The 17,392-nt window shown below is 31.6% G+C and overlaps 3 protein-coding genes across 6 annotated transcripts; 1 reads left to right on the top strand and 2 right to left on the bottom strand.

The window, feature by feature from the left end:
• Positions 1-450: 450 nt before the first annotated feature.
• Positions 451-14,411, bottom strand: LOC122526682 (facilitated trehalose transporter Tret1-like). Of its 3 annotated transcripts, XM_043650221.1 has the most exons (5): positions 14,322-14,411; positions 14,011-14,196; positions 5,316-5,430; positions 4,973-5,235; positions 451-1,981 (listed from the first exon to the last, which is right to left on the bottom strand). In XM_043650221.1, exons 3-5 carry the CDS (start codon positions 5,392-5,394, stop codon positions 920-922), a joined length of 1,404 nt encoding a protein of 467 aa, XP_043506156.1. In that variant the 5' UTR covers positions 5,395-5,430; positions 14,011-14,196; positions 14,322-14,411; the 3' UTR covers positions 451-919. The 3 variants fall into 3 exon arrangements, with proteins under 3 accessions (XP_043506156.1, XP_043506157.1, XP_043506158.1); XM_043650222.1 differs by lacking the exon at positions 14,322-14,411 and having other exon boundaries at positions 14,011-14,315; XM_043650223.1 differs by lacking the exons at positions 14,011-14,196; positions 14,322-14,411 and adding an exon at positions 14,197-14,315 and having other exon boundaries at positions 4,973-5,199; positions 5,316-5,386.
• Positions 14,412-14,441: 30 nt separating this feature from the next.
• Positions 14,442-15,745, top strand: LOC122526698 (60S ribosomal protein L35a-like). Of its 2 annotated transcripts, none has more exons than XM_043650249.1 (4): positions 14,442-14,469; positions 14,958-15,217; positions 15,290-15,451; positions 15,551-15,745. In XM_043650249.1, exons 2-4 carry the CDS (start codon positions 14,960-14,962, stop codon positions 15,572-15,574), a joined length of 444 nt encoding a protein of 147 aa, XP_043506184.1. In that variant the 5' UTR covers positions 14,442-14,469; positions 14,958-14,959; the 3' UTR covers positions 15,575-15,745. The 2 variants fall into 2 exon arrangements, with proteins under 2 accessions (XP_043506184.1, XP_043506183.1); XM_043650248.1 differs by having other exon boundaries at positions 14,445-14,531.
• Positions 15,746-16,522: 777 nt separating this feature from the next.
• LOC122513542 (piggyBac transposable element-derived protein 4-like) lies at positions 16,523-17,098 on the bottom strand. Its single transcript, XM_043629948.1, has one exon. It carries the CDS (start codon positions 17,096-17,098, stop codon positions 16,523-16,525), a length of 576 nt encoding a protein of 191 aa, XP_043485883.1.
• Positions 17,099-17,392: the final 294 nt, after the last annotated feature.

Below are 17,392 nucleotides of genomic sequence, written 5' to 3'. Positions count from 1 at the left end.
TTGTTCTTTACCGAGGGTAGGTTTCTAGCCTCACCTCTGAACTCTCCTCCTTTGTCTGGGCTTGGGACCAGGTATGTATTAACTAAGAGGTGTTAACTAGATATTAACGGAGAGTCTTGGCGTCAACGGCACATCAACGGTTTTTTCTCAAGCGGGTCACCCATCCAAGCACTAATTGTGCTCAGCGCTGCTTAACTTACATGATCGAGCGGAAGCTAGTGCTGTCACCGCGCCATGGCCGTCGAATATTTTTTTTTTTTTATTTATGGCAACAACACACGGTGTTCTAAGCGGTCATCCATCGAACTACTAACCGTGCCAAGCGATGCTTGACTTTAGTGATCGGACTAGAACTAGTACTCTCAGCGCGATATGGCTGTTGACTATCTGAAAGTAATCTCTCAAACACAAGCAGTTCCGTCAGATTATTTAAAAAACAACGGCCGTTAGTTTTTCGTGCTTTAATTTCGTCGCTCCCGAATAACTCGTCGGATTGTAATGTATTACTCACAGATTGCGGATGAATTAATATAATCTTATCGATCGTGTTTTCACCAATTTTCTCCCAAAATTGATTCACCTTTTACTACAAACTATTTACATGCGAACTTATTGTGCAATATAAGTCACCGAATCTCATTTCAAATTAACTTAAAATTAATTATTTTTTTCGTTAAAACTATTTATATATTTTTATTTAACAGTTTTAAGAAAACAACTGTCTGATATGGACATAGATCACCTTAAGAAAACTTGGATTTAATAATGACGCCAGAACAAAGAAAGTTTAGGAACCGCTGCCGTCATTTCGAACAACACGATCCTGTATAAGTGCTTCAGAAATTTATTCTCATATTAATAATACAATCAAGAGTTAAACAATCAATAGAAAAGAATAATCAAGAAAATGAGTTAACTTTCAATCTTGAAGTTCTCTCTGAATCTCTATGAAAGTCTTGCCTTTGGTTTCCAGTGAAAAATGATACAACAAAGCCGTACTTAGCCAAACGAGAAGACAGAATCCAAAAAAAGGAAGACCATGACCATAATTCAAGGATATTGCTAAAAGAATATAAAGCTGGTCATTAATCATTGCAAGTATACCACCAATGATACCGAGAATACATGTACTAAGTACTTTGACTTCCGCAGCGAAGACCTCAGACATCATGATCGACAAAATACTACAGAAACCTAAATTACAGAAGAAGATTGATGAAATAGATGCTATTATTGGTATAAGAAAATACGATGATACGTCAATGTTAAAAAAATCCTTGGCATAAAAATAAGAGCTAATCGTTAAATCACAAATGCCAACGATGATACCTGATACGAGAATTATTAGTTTACGACCTAGTCTATCGACAAAACAACCAGTTACGATAGAAGATAGTAGCAACGTAATACCCGCAACTATATTTATTGTGTAATCTGAAACTGTACTTAATATTTCTTTAAAGATCAATTGTCCATAAAAAATTAACGGTAAGTAACTACTAAAAAAATTATTGAAGGTTAAGAGAAAAATAATAAAGAAAGCTCGTCGATGTCTCCTGATCGTAAATATGTCTTTCAACGTGCTCCAAAATCTAATTTTGTTATTTTCTTCTTTCTTTATGAATTGGTCTATCTTTGTTAATTCATCGGATACATCTATTCTTCCTCGGAGTTTTTGTAATGTCTCCTCAGCCTCCTCCATTCTTCCTCTCATCGCCAAATAATATGGCGATTCTGGTATAAACGAAAAAAGAAACACAAAACAGATCGACAGAAAAATGAAACTAGACGTTGTGTTTCTTATCGAATGATAGGGCACTATTATAAAAGATACCAAGATACCAATATTGCACATGATGCTAATCATGGTTCCGTTAGCACCTCTCGTTTTTACCGATGATATTTCGCCTAAGTATATTGGAGCTACGACGAATCCTACTCCTACAGAGATGCCAGACAAAAATCTTGCTACGTACCACATCTGTAAGCATTAAAAGAAAGAAAAGAATATTAGACACTTTGTCGCACAAAATTTTTATTATTTAGATTCAAATCAGGTAAAGTTTATGTACAGTTACTCTTTTTATCTGATTCTGTGTGATAAATGAACTAATTGTGTACAACAGAAATATACAGCAGACGAATCAAAAATGAATCTTTACGAACTATTTTACTAGAGCATATATTTTACTTTGAAAGACCAAAATAGAAAAGTGTCAAGATTAACATGCAGTATGTCCGAAATAATATTGTATAATAATAAACTCAAATATTTGGTCTTTTACCGACTGAATCTGTTGACATTTTACTTTGTGAATCTTGATATTCCCTAATTTCGATGTTTTACGATAACATATATATACAAAGTTTTTCAGCAATATTAGATAGCATAAATATATTTTTTGCTTATAGTTGTATGAAAAAACTATATTCGTAAAAGTGGCACTATTGAGTAAAGGAAATATAATATTTAGAAGAATTTTTCCTTAAAGTTTTTTTTTTACGAAATTTTAAGAATATTGATGTTTTTTCAAATGGAACCCTTTATTTTTGGCGATATTCATAACAATACGAGTTTAATAATTTTAAAAATATATATTGTAATCTCGATCCTTTCTTACTGGGCCATTAGCAAAGATACTCGTCCTATTCTTCAACTGGACGCCTGCGATCTTACAAGGAGACATTATATTGAAGCACTAACGGATTCAACGAGCTTTGGCATATCAGTAAAATACTTTTAAGGTGTTATCGTGGTAAAATATTTTTATCCATTCGCAAGCAAATTTTTAGAAAAAAGCTTTTGAAGTTCTGCATTTTTATATATCCGTTTTATATTCTTTGAAATCTATCAATTAATTAAGCGGCACTCTAGCGTAAATAGTAGCTTTTTCGCTTCTTGCGTCGATTGTTAGTCTTCAAACCTTTTCGGGGGAAGTTTTTTTTTGTATTAGTTTCTCCATCTATAAATTTAAAAATTTTTTGTCTCATTTCTTAATTTTTAACTATATACAGGAAAGAGAATTAAAATAATTACAAAACAAAATTAAAGCAATCAACTTCTTAACAAGTATATAAAATATATAAAATTTTAACAGTAAAAAATAACAATCATATATACTCTATTTATTAACAAGTTCATGTATATATAATATTAAAATCATGCCTTCTAACAGATAAGTTTCCTTCCTTCGTTAGCAAGAGTTTTATTATAACTACATTGATAATACTAACACTCTAAAAAAGCAAAGGAAATGAGTTATTAGAGGGATATTGAAATTTTATATATTTTATATATCTGTTAAAATATAAAATGGTAACTATAATTCAACTAATCGTCTTCCTTTATTATTTGCGCAAGATTTTAACAATTTTATTGTTTCTAAATTTTTGTTATAATAACTTTATTTCTTACTTTTATATATTTAGAATTTAAAGACTGAGAAAAAAAATTTTTTAACTTACAGATAGAAAAAACTTATACAAAAAAAAACTATTATGTGTACTTATGTACGCACGTAAGAAGTTATACTTCTTTGGCATACCAAAACGAATATAACCTCAATAACCTCAATAATAACTTCAAAAAAATAACTTAAAAAAAATAATAATAATACTATATATATATATAATATATCGATATATCTATATATATATATAATAAAGAATAAAAAAATATCAAAATATAGATATCAGTTCACACTAAATGTAAGGGAGATATATCGAATTACTTTATGCATCAACGGCTATAGCACGATGGTAGCATTAGTTCTCGCTCAATCATTTAAGTAAAGCAGCACTGAGTCCGATTAGTATTTGGATGGGTGACCCGCTTGAGAAAAAATTGGAAGAAGAAGAGAAGACGACTTCATGCTGTAAATTTCGCTTTGTCGCGCATCGTAAATACCGACAAACTTCGTGGTGTTGTTTTTACTGACGCTCGGAAAAAAATCACTCTCGTCACATTTTCCCAAACGCGCCAAAAGAAGTATAATTACAAAAATTTCTCCTAGAAAGGATTGAACACTAACTACCACAGCGCGAGAAACGAGAATGCTACTATTTACGTTAGCGCGTCTCTTCTTAATTAGGTAAATTTCAAAGGATATAACACGGGTATAAGAAAAAGTAAAACTTTAAAAGTTTTTTTCTCAAAATTGGCTAGCCAATGAATAAAAATATTTTACCTCGATAACAACTTAAAGGTATACTACTATTATACCAAAGCCCGTTAAAATCCGTTGGTGCTCCAGTTTAATGTCTCCTTATTAGACAACCGGCGAAGAATCCAGGCAGAAAGCGATATAGCAAGAGAATTACTTCCGGAACAAGTATATCAAATACTTATATCAGCGATAAGAGTGAGACAGGAGCCATAGGTGAGAACCTTTAGTACTTTGTACACTCGAAGCGAGTGAGAGGCTAGCCACAAGTCCAACCTTTGTTTGGATACCATTACTTTATATTCGAGTTATCAACCAGGGTTTTTATGTCATAAGGCTTTTCCCTGACGAGCCAATAAAAGATCACATTTTCTATTGGCTCAATCACGTGTTTTAATTTTATTTTAATTCCACCTTTACCTTCCTCATCATTAGCTAAAACGAATCACCAGAGGACTCCGCGTTGAAGAAATCTGCGTAAATACAACAACTTTTGTTGATATCTGATTTAAAGAAATGGTATAGGAATATAATATAGGAATACTGGTAAAACTTAAACCCTAATCTTCTTGATAACGGCTGCACCTATGGAGTTTTTGATAATATTCGAGTACGTAGGGTCTGTAGCCTGAAGGAACCTATATAAATTTATAAAGTTTCATAAACATCAAATAATAACAACTCCTTGTAAGTGTTGACATGCAATTGGAACGGTAAAGAGGCTTTGGTGAATAGCATGAGTATACACGTATGACCGAAAAGATTGTAAATTATCTTTACTTCGTTACAAATGAAAATGAAATACTTACGTATGCGCTTTTTGTCATTAAGATTATACTCCAGCTTGCAACGAGTGGGAGACTGCACAATAAAATTGTATATTTTCTTCCAATTTTGTCAGTTACTAATACATTTATCACTGGTGCTAGCATTTGACCGGTTGATAGCAAAGCCGTTAAAGTTGAAATATCCAATTTATTATCATGAATAGGCGAATCCGGTGATGATAACAACACGACCATTGGTGAATTCCATCCTAGCACAATGCCAAGAGATAATATTAACAGTGTGCCTAAAATTGTTTTTACAAATAAACATATGTTCACATTTTTGCTTTTATCATTTCTATTAACATAATTTAAAAAAACTTACAAGCGAATATTGAGAGGTATTCCCACGTTTTCGAGCCATGTGGTGATATGTACCTTCCTCTTCTTCTTTCCCTATTCATTTTTAATTTTTAAGAATCACAGCTTTTGTTTCCTCACTGAAGACGAATGATCAAAAGACGAAATTCGTTAATATCCTTTTGTAAGCAATTTTTTTATTCTGAATCGTCAAACTAATTAAGAAACTATTTTATTTCAGCTCTTTCAACAAGTTACCTGAAATAATGCGATTGCCGTAAAAAATATTTTTCTGTAGCAACTAACAATTTGAATCTAACAAGGGAACTATCAATGAGAGACACTCTCAAGATTTTTTTCAAACTTTGCACACTTGTAGTAGTCTATGCAAATATTTATTGTGTAAACATGACGTATATATTCAGCCATTGGCGATAAATCGCGGAATGAAATTTTACGTAAATTCTTATTCTTTTAGTTGTAGTAGTGTATTAGTCTATGGTTAGCAGTGCTGTGTGTGTCCTTGATGCCGTCGATATACATATCTTATCTCGACAATGTCAAGTATGTTTTCTTTCTTTGGAATCTACTCCTTAAGAATCGATTTTTATAGAAGGCGCCCGATATGAAAAAAATATGAAGAGTAAAATTTAGTGATCGAATAACATCGTTACGTTTTTTGTGCGAAACCTTTCATGCGCACCTTTCATTTTTTTGTAATGTGTGTCTATAACTTGTATACTTGTGTGCTGCCGACGTACACAGGGTATGTTGCGAAGCAGTAGACGCATTTAAGTATAAATGTGTATATACCTATATGTTATGTATATATATATATATATATATATATACTGTACAGCGTCTATACAAATAATAAATATGTATATATATATAATATATCAGTTTTATTGCAGTTATACGGATAGTGAGCATCATTTTTTTATATTTTAAAGTTTTGTTGTGTTATTGATATTGATATCGATAATTAATATTATTATTATTGTGGATTATTAATATTTGTAATTATATTCACATAAAGTGAAGTGAAAATTATATAAACTATGGAAGAAACTGGTGTATATAATAGTGTCGAAACATCCGATAAACACGTGGGTGCTAGATATGTTATAATTCATGTATTATGCTCCTGAAATTAGTAGTAGATCCTCGGATAGGACGAAAATTACGATGAAAACACGGCAAGCAAAAGGAAATATGTAATGAAAACGGAAGAACTTGAAAACGCTTAGAATAGGATGCTGGAGCGTAACTTCCATAAAAAACAGAGACCCGTAATTAATAGAGGAAATGAGAAAATGCAAAATAGATATCTGCAATTTTTCCGAAACAAAAAATAAAAGCAAAGGAAACCTTCGATATGGAAAATACATCCTATTCTATAGCGGGAAGACAAAGACGAAAGAGCCACCTTAGGAGTAGGCCTTACTGGTACACAAGAGATACGTAGATAATGTACTAGAGTCCAAATACATCAGCAACAGGATACTACAGGTAATGCTACAGCTCCAAAGAAGACAAGATACCGCCACACACTATTAGTGTATATGCTCCAAATATCACAAAATCACAAAACGAGAAAGATGAATTTTACGATCTGCTGCAAGCGCACCTAGACAACATCTCTAAACGAGATGAGATTGTTGAAATACCCGGGAACTTAATAAATAGGACTATTGGGAGAAATTCTCGGCCGACATGGAACACGACCTACTCGAAGCACAGAAAAAAGTATGGAATATGCTACGAAACCGAAGAAAACATGTAAACGTGTCCATGCAGACCACCAAAATCACAACAGTTGAATAGGAAAAACAATGCACAGAGCTGTACAAAAACGAGACGAAGGAGACTTATAACAGATGCCAAGAAGAAGAAGAGGAGGCACTAAACGATTGAACTATCTCATCTGGAGAAATACAAAAAACATAGACAAATTAAAAAACCGAAAAACACCAGGAACAGATTAGCTAACAAATGAACTAATAAAATACACAGGAAGACAACTAACAGAACAACTAAGTACCCTATTCAATAAAATAGTAGAAAACATAAAAGTGCGAACCCAATGGAAGGAGAGTATAACAGTTCCCATATTTAAGAAAAGAACTAAGACAGAACCGAAGAACTACCGCGGAATTAGCCTCCGAGATGCAGTACAGAAGGTGATAACTACTAGAGTGTGTACTTATGTACGCACGTAAGAAGTTCAGCCAATCAATTTAAAATTTGCCACTATATTAGTGTAAAGCTACAGAGTTATGCTGTCGTGTATTCCTTTCTCTATTACTTGTTTCAGAATCCACTATCGTGTGCCAATAAAGACGATCATGCGAGAATGTGTTACTCTTTGAAATTTATTAGAATAATAAATAAAAAATAAGGTAAACAATAAGTAGATTATAAATTGAAGTATTATTATTTAAGGTTATAAGTAGTAATAGATAAAAAATATATTTTGAAGTTATTTGAAGAAAAGATAAGAGAAGAGAAAAAAAAAAGAGAACAAAATATAGAGTTTTCTTTTCTTGTCATATTATTATCACGCCCATATCCAGCTATATGCGTTGCAATGCCTACATTTAATTATAACAAGAGTGAAAAATTTCTTTGATACTCAAAAGCTTAAACGCTTTGAGACCGAATACTTTTTTATCTATTTTCTAACTAAGTATTCTTGTTTGAGTGATCTGGGTCAATTTCTGGTTTATTAACTATAAACTATTTTAATGAATTTATTGTTGGGTGCTACTTAGATTATAAAACTAACATACCTATTATGATTTACTCCGTGTATTCTCAACTAGCTCGACTATTACTTGAGACGATCAAAAGACGGGTAGGACTAAATGATCTGAAAATTTATTTGTTGCGACAACAAAGGAAGCAATTTATTATTTTCTTAAACAAGAAATGAGATTAATTAAATGATACTTACCTGCGTTTATTCGAATTTTGAGTGCTAATCTGTTTCATTGACGAATGAATCTGTTATTGCAAGTAGCAAAATGATGAAAAACGTATTTAGAAATTAAGATTATTCGAGATTGACTCAAGAGAAATCAATATCTATTTACAAACTATCTACGAGACTCTTCTGGAGCTGACTCTCATCGCTCTAAGACGGACGGTGAAAAAAACGTTTACTTTCCGCACTTTATGACAGTCTATTGAAAAATATTCGTTCTTTGTCAATATTTCACAATCCATATAAATTTCGGCGTACATGCAGTACGTTCTAAGGCTGCCTTATCGAACCCGTGAATTAAGTGGCCACATTACTCAACTTGTTCTGGCTCGTTAATGCTATGCCTATCTTTGTCGGTAATGAAGATTTCTGTCTTCGAAATCTATAACAATTACAGAAATAAAGATAGTATAGAAGATAAAATAATTTCAATAATTATAATCTAGTGACATGATTTACTTCGCTCGTGCTCAAGGAAATATGACGAGGCCGATGACCTCGAGAAACGTTTCATTTTCCAATTTTCTGTGAAAATATATAGTGTAAAGTTTATCAAGTCGTAGCCTATATGAAAAAAAGCGTATAAATTGTGTGGTTTGATGTATGAATAAGAAATATTTTTTTTTTCCATAGTTTCTGTCAACATTGATTTCATTTATTTTAATAATATTCGTAATATCGATACGTTTCTCAATGAAAGTAACAAAACTTATTAATTAAATATAATATCAGCACGACTAAAGAATGTAATAATATAATAATGTAATAATAACTTATATAAATTTTGAGGAAGAGGAATCGGATGCAGCGAAAAAATTACTCACCGATGAAATGAAAGTTTTTAAGGATGGTATTGCGCATGGAGATTTAAGTTTAGATGCATATACAACGATGTGGGAAGAATGTTTATCGCAGATATTATATTAGGAAACACACAAAAACGGTATACAAGAGCAACCTTAGCCTTCAAAAAAGATAGAGTAGAAGCTTTCGAAAGAAAATTAGAAGAAAATCGGATGCATATGACTGGTGAAGCTAAAAAAGCCGCTAGAATGGAATAAAAATTGATAGTTTTAACAGGAGGTTATCAGATAATTATTTAACATATATATAGTTAAATATATATAGTTAAATATTGACATTAATTGCAATCTTAACATAATTTTTTTTTTAGACCAGGTCACAAGCTTAATCAAACAATTACACGATTTGTGTGAACAAATAGAACAAGCCCATTTGGAACTTTCGACATTTAAATTTTTACAAAATCAAGAGGAAGCAGCAATTCCGAGGAGAGTCAATGCTCTTATTGAAGATGTTAAAAAGACAAACTGAACGTGAACGTATATTACAAATGCGATATGCACAATTGCAAGATAAACTTCAGCAATGTTAATATTATAAAGCAATGTTAATACAATTGTATTAATCTTTAAACATAATATTTTAAAGGTTACATGTGATATAAGTATGCTTAAAACTTTACTAATCTAAGTATGAAAGATTATTGTGTGGATGTTGCGTATGTGGATAGTTGCATGTTGAAATTATTATATTAAAATATGTATATATTTTACTATGTATAAATTATTTTAAAAAATAATAAGTAAAGAGAGAGAAAAAGAGAAAGAGAGAAAGACAATTCAAAACAATGAACCTATAATTATTGATATCAACTTCTAAATATCAGGGCATTTTTAAAAAATAATTTTTTCAAAAATAGTTAAGATAAAATATTTAAAAATTCTGATTTTATTAGCTTTATTTTATTAATTACGTGGTAAAACTTGTATACTTTATAATTTTAACTGTCTCTATAACTCTCCCTTTTACGAGTTTGAGGGGTTCATTCCCTTTATAATCGTTTAACAAAAATCATTACAATCTATCTGCATTACTTACCAATGCTATCTTTGTGAACATAAGATTAGGCTAATAAATAAATATGTACAATATATATATTGAACAACACAATTAAACTTTAATAAGAAATAAACAAATATATACAATGAACAAAACCATAAAACTAAAAAAATCATAATTAACACCCAAATAAAGACACATCATATCTTACAGAGGCTGTCCTACTTCACTCTGCTATCTATTTTTCTCAATCGACTTTCTCGCTTCTCCCTCTCCTTCTAAATTCCCTATCCTTTCTTCTCTCTTCCAGCTCCTACATTCACTTTTCCCCACCAGAATTCAACTGATTCTCACCCCACGACTCCACTTATCTTACACATCCTGCATAGTCTTTCCTTCTCATTCATCCAATACTTACGTTCATTTATGCCCTCACCCATCTTGAAACATATCACTCTGTTGTATTTGTTCTTATCGTCTCCTTGTTAAAGATAAAAAAACTTATAAAAAAAAAATTCCCCCACAAAGAATCCAACATTAATAACCAGCGCCTTAAATCAAATTTGCAAGCTAACAACTAAAAAAATTGAATTTTGGCATTTTTTGACTGGCCTATTTGCGAAAAAACGCGGATTGAAATTTTACATAGATACGTATTTCTTGAACTGTAGTAGTGTAGTTACTTACAATATCTATATCTTATCTTAAAAGGGTTAAGTATGTTTTCCTTTTTCGTTGTTATGAAATAAGCCTAATAAATTTTTCTTTTTTTATTTTTTCTAGAGTATTCCATATTAATTTTATAGGGACTATAATTAAAAAAAAAAAAGTGCATTTGTATAATATTATAGGAAGTGTTAATTTTGTTTTGCTAACGTTATAAATTTGGTTAAGAAATCAACATTATTACGCAAGTAATAGAATTAATAATTATAAATTAAATAATATATAAATAACAAAAATTAATTTTTTAACGTGCCCAAACGATATATTTTTCAGGATGATATTCGTCGTGTAGATACACGAAACATACATTTTTTCAGTATACACTGCATTTTATGAATGCAAGCTTCTCACACGTACACGAAGATTTCAAATCTTCCAGAGGGAAGCAGACTTGGTTAAGATTTAAAAAACTGGTCTTTCTTTACCTAATTTCGAGATAAAAAATGCATATTTATTGTAAATAAGAAAGATACAAGTACAATTACTAATATTTAAAGATGTATTCTGTTATTCTGTTATTGTTTTACAATGAGATCAGCATGGTGTTAGATCATATTACACTGACTGGTTCCTCGACCGTCTTTGAAAACATACTTTGCCCCAGCCCCTGCCCCTTTGCCCTGTCGAGACAAAATATAGATTTTGACAAAATCAGAGACACACACAGCGCCGCTATTGTAGTCTACTACACTACTACAGTTAAAGGAATACGTATTTATGTGAAATTTCAATCCGCGTTTTTTCGCAAACGGCTGAATATAAGTATACGACATGTTTAAAGGCACAATGAATATTCTTATGGAGTACTAGAAGTGTGAAAAATTTGAAAAAATCTGAGATGTGGCCCATTGACCATCTCCTTGTTATTAATAAAAGAAAAAAGGAGAGGATATATATTTTACATATTTATTTAAAGATACAATTTGGTAGGATAAAAACGTAATTGTCTATAATTTGCCAAATTACTAATTTAGTCCAGTCAACGCGGGCCGTTTCCTTCATATCTCAGGAAAGAAGGTGGAAACTTGATATAAGGGTAAATAGACGACGCTGAATCGAATGGTGCTAATTTTTTTGAGGTGGAAAGTGCCGTTTTTGAGAAAAAGGGTAAAAAAGGGTCAAAAATAACTTTATCTTAGAATCTAGGCATTTAATCGAAAAAAGTTTCAAACAAAAGTTGTAGAGAATTGAAAAATACTAAAAAAATGTTCTATGAGTTATCTTCGTATTTTCAAAAATAAGCGAATAAAATTGGATTGAAGATGGGAAAAAAATTGTAAGAGTGGGAGAAAGCAAGCTTATCCCTCCGTCGCGTTTTACACGCGAGCGAGCTAGTATGCGTGCGAGCGTCCGTGTGCACTAATCACAAACGAAGGATCTTCGGCAATCTTCGGGACTCCGGTCTTGAATGCAAGTGAGAGTGAGGAAGAAACCGATATTTCCCTTTTCTATTTGTTTAGGCGATAACGAGTATTATTGTCCTTGGCCATCGATTGTTCAGCGTTCTGATATTTCTCTTTTTATATTTTTTCTTTCGGTAGCAAGAATTTTACGTCTTGGCCATCGAGCGTCGAGCGTTTTGTATACGAGTGCGAGTGAGAAAGAAAACCGATATTTCTCTCTTTCTATTTTTTCACTCGGTAGCCAGAATTTTACGTCTTGGCCATCGAGTGTCGAGCGTTCTGTATACGAGTGCGAGTGAGAAAGAAAACCAATATTTCTCTCTTTCTATTTTTTCACTCGGTAGCCAGAATTTTACGTCTTGGCCATCGTGCGTCGAGCGTTTTGTATATCTATATATCGGCGTATAAGCGCGGCATTTTTAAATCGAATCCTGATGCTTATGGCACGCCGTTTCTTTATTTATTGTCAAAAATATTGAACCTTGAATAAAAAAAAAAAATAATTCATTTTAGCAGAAACTATTATTATTTAGTGGAGAGTAAAAATAATGAATTAATTTTGTGCCTCGCCATAAAATTAATTAGAATAATTAATTGATATAAATTCTTTGCCTCACAAAAATTTATTTGTATATCAAATTGAATACGTATTCTCTTTAAGACGAAATTTAAAATTTAAATATTTTTCCTATTAAATTATGTATTTTATAAAATTTTAAATTACTGACTTTTTGTCTCGTAAAAATTTATTAGTTTATCAAATTAAATACATATTTGAAAAAGAAGAATTTTATATCCACACATAAAATTAATTCAAGATATATATGAAAAGATATTCTAAAAACGTGGAATTTATTTTTTGTCTATACATAATTTTAATTCATTTTTATTATGTTATAAGAAAACAGTAATGCATTCTGATTCATCTTCGAGGTCTTAAGAATTGTACGAAAAAAATTGAGCAATTATCGAGTGGTGCGTTAGCCTAAGTAGTAACGTCTTTGCTTCTCGCGCCGGTTATTAACGTTCGATTCTTCGTGGGGGAATTATTTTTTTTATATAGAGAAAAAGAAGGATCCTTTTTATTTTTTGAAATATTACATTGCACCAAACGAACATGTAACGTGAATAAGAAACGTCGTTATTTTTTGGAACTACGAAATCTATGACTAACGTGGTAGTAGATCCTAAAACTACTTTTTAAATGGAATCTACTTATCGACTGATCAAAAATATATTGAAGAAATGATCTGTTTAAATAAAACCATATGTCAATAAATTTTCAAGGAAAGCAAATAAATACGTTTATCGAATTTTTCACGAGCAAGAAAAAAACGGAATGAAGAAAAGAGAGAGAAAGAAAGAAAGATCCTTTCCATCGTGACGATTCACGAAACGGAAAGGATCGTAACCGAAGGTAAAGCTCGAAATGCGGTAGATTCTGCACGCAGGCGTGGTATACATTCTGCATCGGATAATTTGCACGCTTCGCGAAGCAGAATACTCGATTTTGAATTTACTCGTAACAACCTTGAGAGCAATAGAAAATAACGATGAAAAAATGGTAAAAGTACTATAAAACCGATATGCGAGCTCTATCCTTTTGTGTCGATAACTTGAACGATCGATAAATTGAATTTACTACCCGTCCAAATTTCCTTCATCTATTCGTTGTAATATTCTCTAGTTTCATTACAATGAACGATTCTCGTAATATTATACAAAGTTAAATTATATTATACCTGGTTAAAGGTAGAAACTTTGATGCGTACATTGTTTGTCATAATAGACATGGATTATTAGAAATTCCTTGTTCTCTATAATGCGTTATTTTTGAAAATGGTCACATTGTTCAATCGTTTATGATATAACCTTATACTCGTAATATTCGTTGAATATTTCATTAACTAGTAGAAACCACATATTACCTTAAATTCAAATTGAACTATTAGTCGAACATTCCTAGTGATAAATTGCAAAGAATTTCTGGGTATATAAAAAAAAAAAAAGAAAACTGATAATACGAATTAAAAATATCGCATTATTAACTTACTTATTATTCTAAACCTGTGGGGCGGCATCTACAATTTAAACGATACTTGCTCTGTCGATAAAATCACATTTTTTAGTTAAAACTTTTCTTCAGCAGAGGGCCGGCATTTCTAGTGTTTCCTCTCTTTTTAGAACGTGATAAATATCCGGTACGTCTGTTCCTTATGTGCTTCTATAATTATTTAAACATATCTCTATAATTAATAAAAAAGTAAGACAGATAATAGTGAGAATTTGTTTAATGTGATGTTAAGGTGTAATACGAAATTTAATTTAACAACATTTTGCAAATAATCTTACGATTTCAACAGATTCTAAAAACTGCTTTGTATCACGATGTTTGTCTTCAACATAATAACGTTAAAAACAGTGAAATAAATATTTCATTTTTTCAATCATCAAACAATCGTTATTACAGATCACACTTTGTGTGTTTATAAAAATAATACATTGATTGATTTAAACATGGTATAAGTTCTTAAAAAGAACTTAAAAAAATAAGTTTTATTGAAAAATTAAATGAATACTTATGAACCTCAATATATTTATAAATAATATAAATATTGATTATAGTGATATATAATTGAAATGCACAAAACTCTATATATTACTTATTGTAATAACCTTTTTTTTACAGAAATGGCAGACGTTGCTGCGACTCCTAAATCCAAAACAAAAGCTCAGAAGAAGCCAATAGAAAAGGCTTCAGAACCTGTACCGTTAAAAAAACGGCCTTTCAAAAGACATGGACGTCTTTACGCTAAAGCTATTTTTACTGGTTACAAGCGTGGTCTTCGTAATCAACATGAACATACAGCTTTATTAAAGGTTGAAGGAGCGAGAACAAAAGGTGACTCTGATTTTTATATCGGCAAGAAATGTGTTTACGTATACAAAGTAAGTGTTTTAATATTGAATTATAATAATTTGACAATGAGAGCATATAGTTACAAATATTTATCTTTTCAGGCTAAGAACAGAACACCTGTTCCTGGTAATAAAACTACAAAAAAAACTAAAGTAAGAGCCATTTGGGGTAATGTAACGCGTCCACATGGTACCAGTGGTTCAGTTCGTGCTAAATTCAAGAGAAATTTGCCAGCCAAAGCTATGGGTCATCGCATTAGAATTGTAAGTAGAGATTTTTTTTAATTATTAACTATAGATCACAAATTTCTCTAAATTTAAATCAGAAAGGTATAAATTTTTATTTTCTTCATTCTATTGCAGATGCTGTATCCTAGTCGAGTTTAATTTTATACGTAATATAAATAAATAAATAAAAATGTAAATATCAATTTGATTTATAATTTTGTAATATATATATGTTTGCAATATATGATGTTTTGCTGTTTGAGAAATTGTTTTGAGAAAATAACGATGAAAAAATGGTAAAAGTACTATAAAACCGATATGCGAGCTCTATCCTTTTGTGTCGATAATTTTCACCGGTAGAGATACCTCCCTTCTTCTCCCTGCAAGCGATTTTAAAAAACTATGGAAGGACAGGATGTGGTCTGAATTCCACGAATGGTTCATTTTTTCGAACATTGATAAAGGTAACTACTATAGAAATAACTTCTACGTCAACACGTCCAAACCATGGTTTAGTAAATTTAGCTTAAATAGACGCTCAGTTACTTCCATCAACAGGCTTCGGAGTGGTCATCATTCGTTGAATGCTTGCTTATTTAAATATGGTATTGTACAATCTCCATCTTGTAACTGCGGTGGTGTAGAAGAATCCCCGAACCACATTTTATTTTAGTGTTCCTTGTATGATGATCAGATAGTCGAATTTATCAAAGTATTAACCGTGCTGTTAGGCCATGCCCCTTACAGCGCAGAATTTCTTTTAGGAAACTTGAGCCAGGGAATTTTGAACTGTTTAAGCAAATTTCTATTGTCTATTAAAAGATTTATATAATGAATTGTTAATAAGCCGTCAATGTTTATATGTTTAAGTACATTGGTATAGAAAGAGTGTTTTTATATAATTTTCATTACTTTGTTATGTTTTGTTACAAACTGAATTGAATACTATGCTTAATTTTGAATTTCATAGCTAAGTCATAAATTAACCCTTTGCACTCCGCCCGATTTTGGACGTTGGCTATCAGCTACTCAGCGCCACTTTACAGGAGAAACAAACATTTACAAACCCTCGTATAACTTATTATAATATTAGAACTAAGTAACGTATTATAATGATATTGGACTGATATCAATTTGAGCTGCAATTGGGAGCTGCATCAATCCCATATTCAGGATAACGGCAATGAAGACTAAAAATTCTTCTTTGGTGATATCGTACCACTTGTGCCAAGTTGATTTTCGTGAAAGCTGTTTCTTTGCAATTTCTTCTTTGGCATGATTGTTCGTTTCTTTTATAATGCTGTCTACTAATTCTTCAGTAAAATATAGTCTAAAGTAGTCTATGGGCTCTTTTGTGTTAGTTGGTATCTGTGGTCCGGCTGTTTCTTCATGTAGATCAAAATTTATTGTGGCTGGGGGAACGCCCGATTCAGTAATATCCTCCCACTCTTCACCTGACGATACGTTGTCCTGTTGCTGTGTGTTTTCTTCTGCCTCACTTTCATCGCTGTCGCTATCTATACGAACTCTTCGTCGCCTTCTTCGTGGAAGGATATCACTACCACTGCTGTCATTTTCTTCTACCGTTAGTCTTTCTAATATTTCGGTATATAAGTCTATCTGGAGGTCATCTTCACTACTATTGGTCTCTAGAGACTCACTCGTGGTTGGACGCTTTGCCATTGTTCTAATAAAAAATATGAATAAATACATGGGTTGAAAATTTCTTATTGTTCTTACTAATTCACAAGATGATATTTACCAAAATAGCTTTCACCAAACAATTTTTCACTAAGAAAGAATCACTTTTTCGATTTTCACACTCGTTACTCTGTGTCTACTGCTCGAAGCTTCAAACCAGACTGAGCTCGGCTTTGAAAATCTTTTCCTCCAGATCTAGACTTGTTTATTTATAAATATAAATCACACTATACAGTGCATGCTATCTTCGCATACCGACCTTTCTTCTACCTGCTA

Source organism: Polistes fuscatus, unplaced genomic scaffold (genome assembly GCF_010416935.1).
Source record: "Polistes fuscatus isolate 324 unplaced genomic scaffold, CU_Pfus_HIC Scaffold12, whole genome shotgun sequence".
Lineage (NCBI taxonomy): Eukaryota > Metazoa > Arthropoda > Insecta > Hymenoptera > Vespidae > Polistes > Polistes fuscatus.
This window is presented reverse-complemented; position numbering and strand designations above follow the sequence as displayed.